Source organism: Ischnura elegans, chromosome X, assembly GCF_921293095.1.
Source record: "Ischnura elegans chromosome X, ioIscEleg1.1, whole genome shotgun sequence".
Taxonomy (NCBI): domain Eukaryota; kingdom Metazoa; phylum Arthropoda; class Insecta; order Odonata; family Coenagrionidae; genus Ischnura; species Ischnura elegans.
In genome coordinates, this window is record NC_060259.1 from 99199320 (window position 1) to 99214547 (window position 15228).

Below are 15228 nucleotides of genomic sequence, written 5' to 3' on the forward strand. Positions count from 1 at the left end.
TTAGAAAAATTGTGTCACAAACTTTAAACCCTGGATAGCTGATACCAGTACAAACCAAAATTACTGATGATGTTTGGTTTGAAAACCCACCATTTTTAAACTACAGAAACTTTGAACCAAGCACTTCAATTGGCTTTAAGTTTCTGGTCCTTGGAAAAAATCCTCTAACCATGTATAATTTAGCCTGCTAGGTTGTCCATATCCATATCGTTTTAATTGTAGGCCTTAAAAGGAGATTTTACAGCTCAATTTCTTAGATAGTAGAAGTAGGTAGCTGTCATCTCTGTGATAATGTTTGGTTTTTGGCATCCATGTCTCAGATGATAAGGTAGGTGGAATCTCTTTCCTAAAGTTTGAATACTGCTAGTTGCCCCATCAAGAGGATTTAATTGTCTTGCCCTTCATGATAGAGTTAGAATGCTGATGCTTCCTTTTCCTAGGAAGATTAATTGCTTACAAATTAACTTTGTGGAAATTTATCTTAACTATGTAATTAGGAGATGATAATAGCAATTTTCCATGCTTGATTAATATTTTCCTCAAATGGTTACAACATACTTCACACACCAGTTTCAAGAGCTGTCTGAGAGATTGAGAGGTGAGCAGCAAGCCAGGAAGCTTTTCCTTGTAGCCCATTGATACTCCCGCTGTCTGTAAGGAAAGGCTTGACTCCCAAGTGTGAAAAACCCCACCATCTGAGAAGGGAAGGCAGAGCCTCCTATTTTCTCTCTGCTAACTCCCCTATCTTTTTTAATGCTCACTATGTTATTTATAACTAATGTGTGCACCAGCATTCAGTGTGATGACAGATCTTCTGCCTGTGGTTCCATGTTTACGCTTGACTTTCATCCTTATGAAATTAATGCCATGAATTTTTTCCCTGACAGGTATGCAGCGATTTATGGAGTAAATGTTTATGAGAAGATTAGGAGTAAAGTTTTTGTCTTGATGAATCAGCACTTGAGTGAGGATGTGCGGGTGCAGGCACGGAAAATATACGATGCTATTAACTCTTGAGGGCAACATTATTTTTGTACTCCACCGCAACGTACTCCAACGGTTATACTGGAAATTCCAAATTCATAGAGAGAGCGGTTTTGTGTGTTTTAAATGTATATAAAGTTGTTTGAGGTGCATATTATGATTGCAATTCATGTACCGACAAATGCACATTGTTATTTAAAATGTTCAAATTTTATACATGTTAAAATTTGATTTAAGATAGCTAGTTTCATTCAGCAGATGGGAATTGATATTTTCAAGTCACATTTAGTGTAAAGAAGTTCATAGGTATTATAATTGTGATAATCTGCATTTTGTTGCAGATGTAGGGTTTTATTGGTATTGCCATTTTAGCATGTTAATGTTTAATTTTATGTGCATGGGATGTGTGCACATAATGTTATTGCATATTTGTCTTGTAACGGATAATTGAGAGTGTGGCATCATTTATTTTACATGGTTTCTTGTAGACCATGATCTGTTAGTCACAACACAATTGGTGCTCTGATTTTTTTATTCCAGTCTCTACCATCTCCGATAGAATGTTGAACATTTCTTTACTCAGACATGGCAGGAGACAAGTGAGGAAAATATGTATTGTGTATGGAAAAATAGCTTTTGAAAATTAAGCTAGGGCAACCAGTTCCTTGAAATGTGCATTTCTAATTGCATCAGAATGATCGGGTATGAGCTTTTTTAGTTTCTTCATTTAACCTGGTGACTAAAAACTGAATTTTTCAGGTGTAACATTATTTTCTGAAAAATATGAAAAGATTGCTCTGCCAATTGACATCTTATTCATTGGTTAGGGTAGCTAAGTTGATGTAGTTGAGTGCAGTAGGATATTGTGGTATATTTTCTATTAAGAGTCTATTTAGCTTGAAATAGAGCCTGCTTGGCAGCCAGTTAAGTCTAGATGGGTTATATTTTTCTGATTTCAAGTGTCATTTTTAACTGTACCCGACATGATTCCAAGAAATTTGATGATTCTGAAAAGAAACACAAATTATATTTTTGATGTAGGAGCTATAGACTCTTTTATCCATAATTAAGCAGATCCTTATTTTAAATTTGTCATAGATGTACCCGTAGTGGTGTTTTATGTGGTAAATGTGCGATGCATACTGTATTTTTCAAGAAAAGTGAAAAGCTTCTTTGATGGTTTTCTTTATTATATGTTGCATCTGTTCTCTCTTGTCTATACTTCTGTTTGTCAAAACTATACTATAGAGTGTAACTCTTTGTCTTAAATGTTGTTTTCTATTATTTCTGGATGAATAACTTTCTGCTAGGTAGGAAATTTTTAGATGTATCATAATACTGTTGGAAAGATATATATTTATCTTGGTTTGGTAAGAAGCCCATGGTTCTACCATTTCATAGTAGAAGGTCCAGGCTCCCATTTATTTCATTTTTTTTCCAAGATATGTATTATGGAAAGGCTTGTAATTTTTTCAGTGCAGCTATGCATATGATTTTTGAGTGTTTTGGCACTTAAGGGTCGTATTAACTGTTGCAGTGGCTGAGCTTCCACTGTATTTGCATTTAAAATGTGATACTGATTTTCTCACTTTCAATTCATTGAATGGTATCTTCCATGGGTAATCCTTTACTGGAAGTACATAGGTGATAGCGTGCCTAGGTAGTCATTTGGCCAGGGTCTGGACGTGAGCATACGTTTAGTGTGTGCGCCGACCAGGGACAACATGGAGTGTCAATACGTGATGGGGGTTATTGTTGCATTCATAAGTGGTATGAAGAGAAATTGTGGTTTGTCGTGTGGTGTGATCAGAGTATACAGATGATAGTACTGAAGCAAAGATGGTTGGTGTCGCCCATACCACCAGTGGCTTTGCTTTAACTTGTGCCAGCAGTATTTTGCACAGCACACAGTTATTAAGCATCACCTTGGAATTTTTTCAGTTTTACTCCTTAGTATCATTGGACTTGCAACTATTCCATGCAATTCAGAGTATGATACTGTACTTAAAACTTTCTTCTACACGCAAGTACATGAAAATTTTATTGTTTGTTATCTTCACTTTCTATAACCAATCTTTCTCAAATCTCTGCCTGATTACCTGTGAATATAGACTTGAAGCACAAGGAGCGTATGAATCCCTCATAGTTGGACTAAATTGGCAGAATTCTTATATAGAACTCATATTCATAAACTTAATCCCCTATAATCGTTAGCCATGTTCATTTGCATGCGAGTGTGATACTTATGCCTGTATTCACCAAACCATGGCTGCCAGAAATATGTATTTTGAAGAAGTACCTTACATAAGAAACAATTATTTCTGCCATGGAAGTATCCTTTATATCTCGATTGGAATAACGAATTTTACCTCATCCATTTTTGGATTTTTTTTTGCTCTATTACATTCCCATTGGGTGTATTTATTTGAGAATGTAATTACAATAGCATTAATTGTTATGTTTTTGGATAAAAATATGTACTCACATATGTGACTGCATTCATAACATTTTCATATGATTTCCTGGGAGAGTATCCATCTGCTGTGTTGTCCTACCATGAAGGTAAATGGAGGAAAATAGCCAAGTATAGTGGAGTTTAAAACAGTTGATTGGCAAACGTCATTCTCATTTTGTTAAATTTTTGCCAATTTATCATTAGATCATTTGATTAATTTTAACAAGTACACTTATCCCTAATTGAGTACTCATCTGTTTAGATATTTTCTGTACATGTTAAATTATATACATTTATTATAACCATAATATATCTCTCTCTCAAGGATAGGCCTCATGAAGTCTTTGTTTTCACTTTTGACTTCTGTCCAGTCAGCTCTATACTACAGTCTCATTCCTTTATTTCTCCTCAAATCTCTGAAGATAAGGGATCCAGGTACATCTATCCCTCCCGGTAACATGGGTGATGAGTGAGGGAAATGACCAGCTTGAAATATCGTGTCGGCTGGATAAATTTTGCTCAGTTTTTCATCTGGGCCTTTTGATCCATAATAGATAACATTTCAAAGTGTGACTAACTCTTTGTTGGTAGGCTAATCCCACTGTCAAGAATGAGCAAGAACTTGAAATGTTTGTTGATACTGTCCTCGTTGCTTACTCAACCGAGAGAGTGAAATTTATTCAGTCAATTCATTGGAAAAGCACAAGATAGGACATGATTGTTCTTGATCATGGTCTTCTTTAATTTTATCATTACTTTCTGATTTTAGGGAAGCAATATTTCACCAATGAGGGGTAAGTGTACAGGATTGAATGTTTTGTTTCATGATCTGAGAGACTGCCAGGAATAGTTTATACTTATTTATAATTCACATTTTATATTTCTGCCCAAAGTAATTTTGAGAACTATATTTTTAGCTTTACCACCTCCAATGGTATGAATTCTCATTATACACTCTTACCTGTGTTTGAGTCTTTGATCTCATCTTTTCCTGTTTTTTTTAAATGTTATGCAATGCATTTATAATTCTTGTATAAAGAATTTTCTCAAGTCACAAGTTTAACTCAATTCACTGCGGAAGTTATTCATTAAGTTTCTGGTAATCCTGAGGAACCAAGAAATTGTTTAGTGTAGAAGGCTTTCAGAGACTGGAGTTATAATTATCCAAGTACATATTTTGTATTTCATTTAATTTTGAGTTTCATCAAGGAATGATATTTTAATTGCAGTGGAGTAAAATGAGTGTATGATGAGCTCATGAATATGAAGTGAGGGCTAGGTATAATCCAAAAACAATTAGTGACCCTGCTTCATGGAAATGATACTCTCAGGCTATGGGGCAGAGAAAGCATTGAATGGGCTATCAGCATTTCTCTTCTGCCTTTTAACCTGCATTCAATGCCTGGATTAGTCTATGCATTGCCAAAATCAGTATTGGTTTTGCTACTCAAGTTTCATCGCTTTCCAATGCCGAATTCATCATGGAGGATATTAGCATGTTATTTAACCGAGTGTCATTTCTGCTACAAAGACTGTTGAATCACTCATCAATCATGATGCCATCAAATTGTACGAACTCATTTCATTCAATCCTTCATTTTTTCTGTTCCTAATGACCATCATGTGTTATAATGTGGAGTAATGGGGTGGCTGAAGTATCTAATTAATAATGATGTGTAAAATCTGCCAATTAGGGGGCAACTGCAATTTTTTTGCTCAAATCCTTGCTGAGTGAACTCTTTCAGCTCTTTGAGGGCCAAAGTAGTCCTATAGAAAAGGGTAAAAATATTTGTCATATACTATATATATTCTTTCATTGATCAATTTTCTGTAACTATAAGTACTTAACTATATCAGAAATACAAACTATTTATTTGCCAATTTTCTGTAAAAATCTGAGCTTCATACATCTATTAGGTGTTCACATTGTCCAAATACTTCAACTTTAATGTGCATGTAGATTATTTTTTGTGGATATGTAAGAGATGTATGCAACCCTTACATACTAGTCTTTTTATCTCTGTTGAAAATCCTGGTGAAATAAATTTATACCTGACAAACATTTACAAGACCTTATTGTATAAGTCAAGTACTTGGCTGAATTAAATGCCTTTTACCCAGTATGGTAAAATGTAGAATGACTATTTCTTGATTGTTTTCATTAGTGTGCATGAATTCCTTGTTAAATGATCATGCTTCACTTATCACCAGTTCAAATATATGCTCTGTGGCCAGTGCTATGGTAGTTTTTTACACTATACAAAATGTATATTTTGTTTGTTTGTGATAGCACTGCGTTGCAATCCTCACAATAAACTCAAGTGATGAGAATATGGCTTCATTGTGATTGATATGAAAAAATTGTAAATGATCATGTATATACAAGTTTTTATTGAGCATTTTCTGTGTATTTCTAGTCTTAGAATTCAAAGTCAGTGGTATTTGTTGTCAGTGTAATTCATGTAATGGCAGCTCTGAAAAATCAAATTACTGAATTGAAGAAATGCAATAAGAAAGTTCTGATTCCAAGAATTTTCTTGGCATTTCATTGAGCATTTTATTTGCTGTGTGGCCTAATGAAGTGTGAGGAAATGATTGCATAGAAATCATTCTGACTTTCTTGATGATAGTTGTTTATCTGGTCACTGTTCTGTGTGCATTATGTTGATATGTATGATTTGTGGTATTTTATTTGTATGTAGTTCCTAGATAAATGAATCTGTTAATAATTTATTGTGAAAATATCATTTATCAGCAATAAAGCATTTAGCATTTCTATTTTTCATAATCTTTTCTTCACAGGTCATTTTAGTTGAGTTCTGTTGAGTTCTTTGACAGAGATACAGTAAATTTTGTTCAATGCAATGTTAAAATAGACATATTATCTTGTCATGTTAAATCTCAGTCATATTGAAATTTAGTTATTACCCCATGTGCGAGTTGTTAATGTTGGCTGATATTCTGCTACTCGGGGTCAATCTGTGAATTACCATGGAGAGAGAGACAATAGGTCAGTCAACATAGACCATTATACCATACGACAGTTAGTGAGTATAGTCATAAATTTTGCCTTTCACTATGCATCTTTCTGTTTACTCTGTTCTGATATATTCTGCACGATTGCTTGTTGATTATCCATTTCATATTGCATAAATGCAGTCTTTAATGCAGTTTTTTTTCTTCAATAGAAATGGCAGGATCAGTGGGGTGTAAATGTAGATTCTCATTGTGTGAGGTGGTGGCCTAAGAGTGGGGTGAAAGTTGTAGAAATGTCTGGGAAAACGGACTATGGCCATCCAAAGGAAGCAAGAAGATGAAAATTGTTGTGGAATGCATGAATCATTGCTACATTCCAGTGGTGAGTTGGGCATTTATTTGCTGCCCTGGCTGGGTGGCGCAGAGTAGTTCCAAATTGGCGTTTCTTAATGTGACTTTCTGTAAATCATAGTTTTTGTTACTAATAAATTAAAGTTGTTTTGGTGCCAAAAATTTCACAGATTCAAAGGACTCTTACCTGGCCTAACCAGAACATCTTACATTAGAGTCTGGCAAAGTAGACCATTTTTATCAATGTTTAAAATAAAAGTACCAGTTAATATCAATTAATCAACTAATATAAACCATTAAGGTTTGATTCTATGTTGAGAATCACCACTCAACCACCTTTCTTCTCTTTCTGAGAGGGCAGTTTGCTTGTCATGTTTCAGAGAATTCAAAATTTTCACTCTACAATGAATTGTTGTTTGAAGAACACCAAACATCTCTGTAGCTTTCCTAATTGGCATTCTGCCACTTTTGACCTGTTGCAATGCATAGTTCAAATCTTCCTCAGCCTACTTGTGACACACCAGTCTTCTTCACATAGATAAAACATATGGTGGCCCACTTATGAAAGCAAATATTTCTATTTTCTGGTGAATTTTAAAGCAACGTTGCAACCCATTAAGTTGCAAAATCTTATGTAAAAATTATTTTAAAATATATTGCGAGAACATTTTGAAATTACTTTAACATAATTTTGAAAACATATTTGCTCTCTCTGCTTCAATGTTACAAATGTTTTTTTATTATTTCAAAAAGATTTTAACATAAATTTAAAATATGTGTTACTTTGAAGGAGCTATGAATTATTATTTTTTAAATTGTTTTAATATACACTGTAACTAATTCAGCCTTCTTTTAAAATGATTAATTGTTATGTTAATATGGTGTAAGTAAACACGTTTGAAATTAGGAATTGTGCCAGAGACAGTAAAGAAATATTTTCCCACCTAATAATTATCTTACCGACATGATACTTTAGCATGCGTGAATATTTTGAATGAAGTAGTTCAAGCATCGTTAGAATTAATCTCCTTATCTGCGTGCTTTACCAAGTAGCAACCCAGATAACACGGCATTTGTATTACATCAATAATAGACAAAAAATACGTGACCAAATACATATGTATAAGATGAATTATAAGGCTACGCTGATAAGTCTACGGTCAAAGATGTTATGACTAAAGCATAGGATAACTAGGAATGCAAGAACTACAATACAGTAGGTTGTGGTAATAAACAGCGATAAAACAACTTACACGTGAACGAAAACATTCCTTTAAACAATTTTTTCTGCTCTTAATTAAGAGAAGAAAAAATTCTGTATTACATTGGTATATTTCACGTAGAAGTGGTTCAAAAGTCCCTATGGATGTATGTATTCGTGCGTATTACAAATTGGAAATCTGAATACCCATACATGAATTATACAAATGTATACAATGGAATACAATCGTATTACGTCTGTATATTTCACGTAAAAGTGGCTCAAAAGTCCCTCAGGATGTATGTATACCTGCGTATTACAAATTGGAAATCTGAATATCCTTACGTGTAATATACATGTGTATCTGCAGGCCCTCGTACACGAATTATACATATTGATTTTCTGACCCACATCCACTTAACACATTCAGTGCGGATGACATATATATATGTCATGAGGGCTTTTCCACTCAGGCGGATGACATAAATGTATGTCTTCGGGAGTACGTTTTTCCGCTGGTCACTAGGGTGCTCCGAGCGCGCCTAGCGTTACTTTTTCACCCTCCCGCAGTTCGGGATTGACCTTACACCATTGCGGAAGTGTCCGTTTCTAGTTCTACGTGTTCCTTCATTTTTAGTGTTTTTTTGTTTACTTTACTGCTGTTTTTGGAACAATTTGGCAGGTTGAGATTTTTCTTTTCATTTCCTTCGTCTCTTTTTCATTATTCTTATCGTAAATATCATAATCATGTCTTACATATGGATTATTCTTTTAAATTTGTTTTTTTACCTTTATTTTTAATTTCTTCATATTTTATGTGCTATCACAAAAATTATGATTAGACTAACTTTTTTATTGAAGATATTTATCCCCGTTTCATACTCACTACATTATAAAAAAAATGATCTTAGCGCGGTGCTTCAGTTAATGATGTTATATTTGAATTTCTTTTGCTAGGAACATTTTTTATTAATGCAAATTACGTTTATCCTGGGTGATTTTTTTGGGTCTTTTTCCTACTTTTACTGCATATTTTCTCATTCGTTTCCCTAGGTCAATTACCAATCCTCTATTCATTTCTATTTTATTTCATTTTCTGAGTTATTCATACGTATTGGGTTAGTTGCAGATTTTCTTCCTTTTCATAAAAAAATAACATATTAATGGCGTATGTAACACTGCATTACATTATCTACAGTATTGGTCTGTATTTTTTTACTTGTTTATTTGTTTCCTTAGCTTTGTAAACGAAATTGCGGAAAAGAATAGACTCAGAGGTATTTTAAGCATTACGGCATTTTACCATTATTTATTCCCTTGAAATAGTATTTTTATCTTACTTTTTAATTTATTCATATCTTATGTACAACCACAAAAAATATTAACAGACTTAGTTTTTGTTAATAACGTGTATTCTCGTCTAAAAACTTACTATTTTATTCAAAAATGTTTCCATGCGGTCCAAAAGGTCGTATTTTGTACTTTATTAATAATTTTAAAATAATTATTGCAAATTACGTTTTTTTACATAATTTGGGGTTTTTTCCTAATTTTACGGCATATTTTCTCAGTCATTGCTCCGCATCAATTACTTGTCCTCTGATCATTATGGTGTTTTCATTTTGTAGGTCATTAATACATTCTAGTGTTAGGTACAGATACAGTCTTAATTTTCATAAAAACTAAGGTATTAATCACATATGCAACACTCCATTACACAAATTGTACTATTTTGCTGGATAATTTTTAAGGCTCAAGGTTGGAGTCCCTCCCTACCAGCGGCACTCCCAGAGATTATTTCAACTTGCAAATGATATTTTCTTTGAAATAATCCTCTAATAGACGGAGAAAAATGCTGTAAGCATTTTCCTCCAAAATCCTTCACCAAGGGCCTTCACTAAGGGCATAATGGATTGGAAGCTGTTAGGCAGGGAGAACTGGAAACTTGGCTGGGCCTTCTTCTCCACATGGGCGCAATTAGGGTTAACACGATTTTTAACGATTGGAGGTCAGAATTAGTGTGAGTACCGATATTCGGGAGAAAATGTGCCGTGATAGGTTTTTAGGAATGATGCAGGCTCTTCATTTCTCCGCTAACTGTGAAGGCATCCGAAGGACAGTGACTGCAATTTACCCAGAATGTGAAGGTCAACCAGGGCTCTAAGGCCTTGCTTTCAAATATATCATAAACATTTGTGAGAATTTTTATTGAAATGCTTCAATTTTGCAATAACTCTGAGGTAACATAGATTTAAAAAAATGTTTATCCCATAAATTTATATTTTTCTTGCCGTTCATTGTGTGTTCTACTTCTGTGACTTGAAAAAATTAAATCTACGGCCGTTGAAACAAAAAAAATACACGTAAAGACTAATTCCAAGATATTTCCGCCATTAACCTAAGGAATCAATGGTAGAAGAAGTATTATAAACGGAAATATGAAAAGTTCACTCCTTCATACAAGGAAAATTGCATGTGTGTAATGCGGGTTGCGTGAATTGTCAATTACTGGTGACGGGTGGCATACATGTATGTCATTAGGGTTTTTTACTAATTGCTTGAAATAGAAACAAAAAAAATTGCAAATTCTGTTGTATTACTTCCAAGACCACCGTTATGAAGCAAAATCACCCATCCGTCACTGGAGGTTTCGGTGAAAATATCATCCGCATTGAATGTGTTAATATCAATATGGATCAAACAGATGAATAAATATAAGGAAACCAGAACATACAGATAATAAAACATTTATTCAAAAAGAAAAATAAAATAATACACACAAATAACAAGTGTGGCCATGAATATTGCTAACAAGCATTAAGGGCCAGCAAACAGTAGGTGAAACTTAGCTAAAAAAAATGGCACAAAGATAAATCAAGTAAAAACAATGGTTTGAGTTGGAAAATAGAAAAAAATGTTAGCACAGAACAAGCGTTGTAACCCATTGCACAAGAAGAGACCTGAATTCAGGAAACCAACTCTGCACAATTAGCCACTTTCTGAAAGGAGAAAAGAAGAAGTCAAGTTTAAAAGTCATGCAAAAATATATCTTTTTGTAAGATCTGAATAGGAGCTCAAGGCCTTTCAATTTTATTTTTTTTTCAATTCACATAGGCCGTCAGTATTCTGTGAAGTCTGTAATTTTAGTACTAATTCTGTATTCTGAATGCAAATGAAAGTTTGGCTTCTCTGCTAGATTCCAGACATAAGTTTTAAATTTTTTCATTTACCAATTATGTCGAGGTCCCAACTAGCACAGATTTGACCTTGTCCTTTGCGAAATCATATATTTTGGGGATATGCTTTCATTTCACAAAATTAATAGCCTTTCTCTTAAGAAGAATGAGAAATATGAGAAAAGCTCATATGACTACTTTTAAATATAAATTAACTAGGAAAACGTGAATCCATTGGTATGCTTATTTATTACATGATACTAATATATTAGTACCATGATTTAGTAGCAGATGACTCACACAGAAAAAAATATAAACTTGTGATATCAAATTTTCAAACAAATAAATTTCATACATAACCGATAATTTCAGGCTTAACTTTAAGAAACCTCTCCATTATGGTAAAAAAAAATTCCCTCAAAGCTTACCTCGGTATTAACAATTCCACCTGGTCTTCTGGCTTTGCTTCGTCGTCTTTTCCGTAATCCATTCTCCTCTTGTCCAGGCCAAGCTATTTACATCGTCGCCTGCTGGGTATGCGCGAAAGAGCATGAAAAGAAAATTATAATTAATGAATTTGGCCCGTACGCACCTTTTTCTTACATATAATGACAAACTTTCGCATGAAAATTACGTATTTATCTTGTGTTAATAATAATGACGAAATGCACCTTGATTGACTGCATTTCTAGATGAAAGAAATATTACATTTTGCTTTAAGGGAACCGATATTACACGACCGATACTTCTTGTTCGTTAAATAATTAGAAGTAGAGGGCAAAACCGCTCGGAACCTCGAGGAATCTATTAGTGACAAGGCTACGCTGATAAGTCTACGGTCAAAGATGTTATGACTAAAGCATAGGGTAACTAGGAATGCAAGAACTACAATACAGTAGGTTGTGGTAATAAACAGCGATAAAACAACTTACACGTGAACGAAAACATTCCTTTGAACAATTTTTTCTGCTCTTAATTAAGAGAAGAAAAAATTGTAACTTCAGCCGCGAAGCACGGAATTACCATACGACGCATAATCTATTAATTTATAGGTACAAGATTGACATTACTATGTTTTACCATATAACTTCAATGGACACTAGTCTCCTCGATACATAACTCAACAAAAAAGGAAAACAATAGCCAAACATAAACAAAATAATTACCTCTATTGGCGCAATGTGTTGGCCACATTGCGCCAATAGTTGTATCCAAATATACTCAAATAACATAATTAATGTAGTCTATGTAGGCGTACAATACAATAAAAGATAAATCATACCTTACCTTAATAATCCAGTGACAGGAAACTGCTGGAGCTGGCTTGCACGAATCGCAATAACGTGTGGGATTGAAGCACATTTCCAGCAAAACATAGCTTCGGGTTGAGCACACCATCCACACGCACCGGTTATCGAGGATTAAAACACTATGTCAATTCTTCCAATAAGTATAATAATACAAACAAATATAAAATTAACTATACATCAGTAGCTAGTTAATAACGGATTTCCTTTTGTTTATTAGCGTAGATGCCGGAGTTCCTCCTACAGCACGTTCTCGTAGTCTCGAACGAAATGCCGAGGTTTACTGTCAACGAGATTATAACTGTATCACTCCCACTCACTTCCCTAGCGACAGTGAGCCGCGGAATTGAGAATTTAATTTTTTGTCTAAACAGTTACATTAAAATATTGTTTAAAAAATCAAACTTCGCTTTTACTTTTGATCTGTGCAAGTATGTACTATGTTTTGTATTTTTCATGTATTGTGAACCATTTTTCCATGTGTATATTTCGCGGATAGAAACTGAATTTTACATATGTAATACGTCTGTATTTCACGTGCATTTACAAATTAACATAAATAGCCGCCATATTTACTACCCTTGCTCACATCGACCAGTATATGATTTATTTTTAAGCTTTCTGGGTATAAATTCGAATGGATGAATGATCATTAAAATAGGGAAATCTGGCGTTTGCTGTGAACATATTATTTCTGGAAAAAATGTTTATGAACATTTCGCAAGACGCCACGAAAATCTACCTCCCAAGTATTACAAGAAATATACATAATGTATATTTTGTGTATTTTTGACCACATTTACATATGTATTTCCTCTGTATTCATACATATGTAAAAGTGGTACGTGTTACACGATAAATACATTTTTATTTTTGTGTATTTTTGACCACATTTACATAAGTATCCAAATTTCAAAAATACACATGTATTTATCGTGTAACAAGTGCCACTTTTACATATGTATGAATACAAAGGAAATACATTCAATAATACATATGTACTACAGATGTAATACATAACAAAAATATATATGTATGTGACCCATGAAAATACAATATATATACATATGTATATCCAAATGTGTGTTGTTGGGGAAAATCTTATGTAAAAATTATTTTAAAATATATTGCGAGAACATTTTAAAATGACTGTAACATCATTTTGAAAACATATTAGCTTTCTCTGTTTCAACTTTACAAATCTTTTTTTCATCATTTCAAAATGATTTTAACATAAGTTTAAAATATGTCCTACTCTTGTATGAGCTATGAATTATAGATTTAAAATAGTTTTAAAATACATATGTTGTAACTAATGCAGCCTCTTATTAATATGATTTATTGTTATGTTAATATGATATAAGTAAACACGTTTGAAATTACAAACTGTGCCAGAAACAGTAAAAAAATATTTTCTCACCTAACAATTATCCTAGCATCAACATGCTTGAATGTTTCGATGGAAGTTGTACAAGCATTGTGAGAATCACAGAATCTCCTCACCTGCGTATTTACACTGAATGCTCACCATTACCAGGAACATTTAGAAAACTTCGAAGTCGGATGTCCATGTTTGGATTAGGAATTGGATGTGATTGTTGAAGGTTATAAGAATTACACTCAGGCCTTATCCCTTTTTAGTATGCCATAAAGCACATATTGAGAGTGTTTTCAGGTGTTCCTTGATTGCATTCTCGGATTATTCAACGTCCATTATTTGATGATATGCCTTCATTTTGGGATATTTTTCCCGTAAATTCATTATTTTAAATATCTAGAAATATTATTGAAAACTGCCAAAAAATACCGTTTTGTGGATTTCAAGACGGCGAAATTCAAACTCACTTTTGAAAAAAGGGATTCATTTTTGGTAGAAAAAGTCTCCAAAATCGATCATTTGTATTACTTGTTTTATGTAAAGCTACTTGTTAGTTATTCACATTCACATCAAAGGAATGATAATTTTTATGCTGGTTTATTTTATCACATTGGTATGACTAAGATTATATGTACCGCTGAAAATTTATATGATTGTTTTAAAATGATTTCAAAATAAATACGTACTTAAGTAAATGTATTCAAAATAGTAATTACCTAATTATTTAAAAATTACGTTAAAATTATTTCAAACTCAAGTTAAAATGATTTCAAAATTATGTTAAAATGATTAGAAAATAATTATCAAATTATTTCAAAATGATTTTAAAATGTGTGTAAACTAATTATAAAATTGTTTTAAAATAATGTTCACAATTATTTTTCTGTGAAATTAAAAAAGGAACATTTTATGCAAAAAATAAGCCATTACTTCCTACGTAACCATGTAAATACTATCAACAAAATGAGATCAAATGGTACAAGACTTAAAAAAAGCAACGCCTAATACATTATTTTGAAATTATTTGCATATCTTGATAAATTCATGAATTTAGCCATCTTATGATATTTTGATTTTAAAATTATTTGAAATAATTTTGAAATCATTTTTCAATATTCTTTTGCTACTTGGGCAGTGCTGGGTAGCTACGGTATAACCATGAGAAATGTTTAACTCACATTTTGACAAAAAATTTTCATGTCATGGGTTCCCTTTTGGTACCCCTCGCCAAGGCCGTAGCCAGAAAATATTTTCGGGGGGGTTTATGGAATAGTAGACAAACATAAAATAATTTTTATAAAATAAATAAAATAGCGTATACGATTAAATATACATATTTATTATAAACCCTTAATGGAAAATATAAAAATATTATTACTAAATTGAAAATGGCCTTCTAT

At 33.0% G+C, this 15228-nt stretch overlaps 1 protein-coding gene across 2 annotated transcripts in view; it reads left to right on the forward strand.

Moving 5' to 3' along the window:
* Positions 1–6222, forward strand: part of LOC124170612 — a 30503-nt gene extending 24281 nt beyond the window's left edge. For both annotated transcript variants that reach the window (XM_046549439.1, XM_046549440.1), the window contains exon 8: positions 888–6222. In XM_046549439.1, coding sequence (XP_046405395.1) covers positions 888–1017 — 130 coding nt within the window. In that variant the 3' untranslated portion in view covers positions 1018–6222. The remainder of the gene's footprint in view (positions 1–887) is intronic.
* Positions 6223–15228: the final 9006 nt, after the last annotated feature.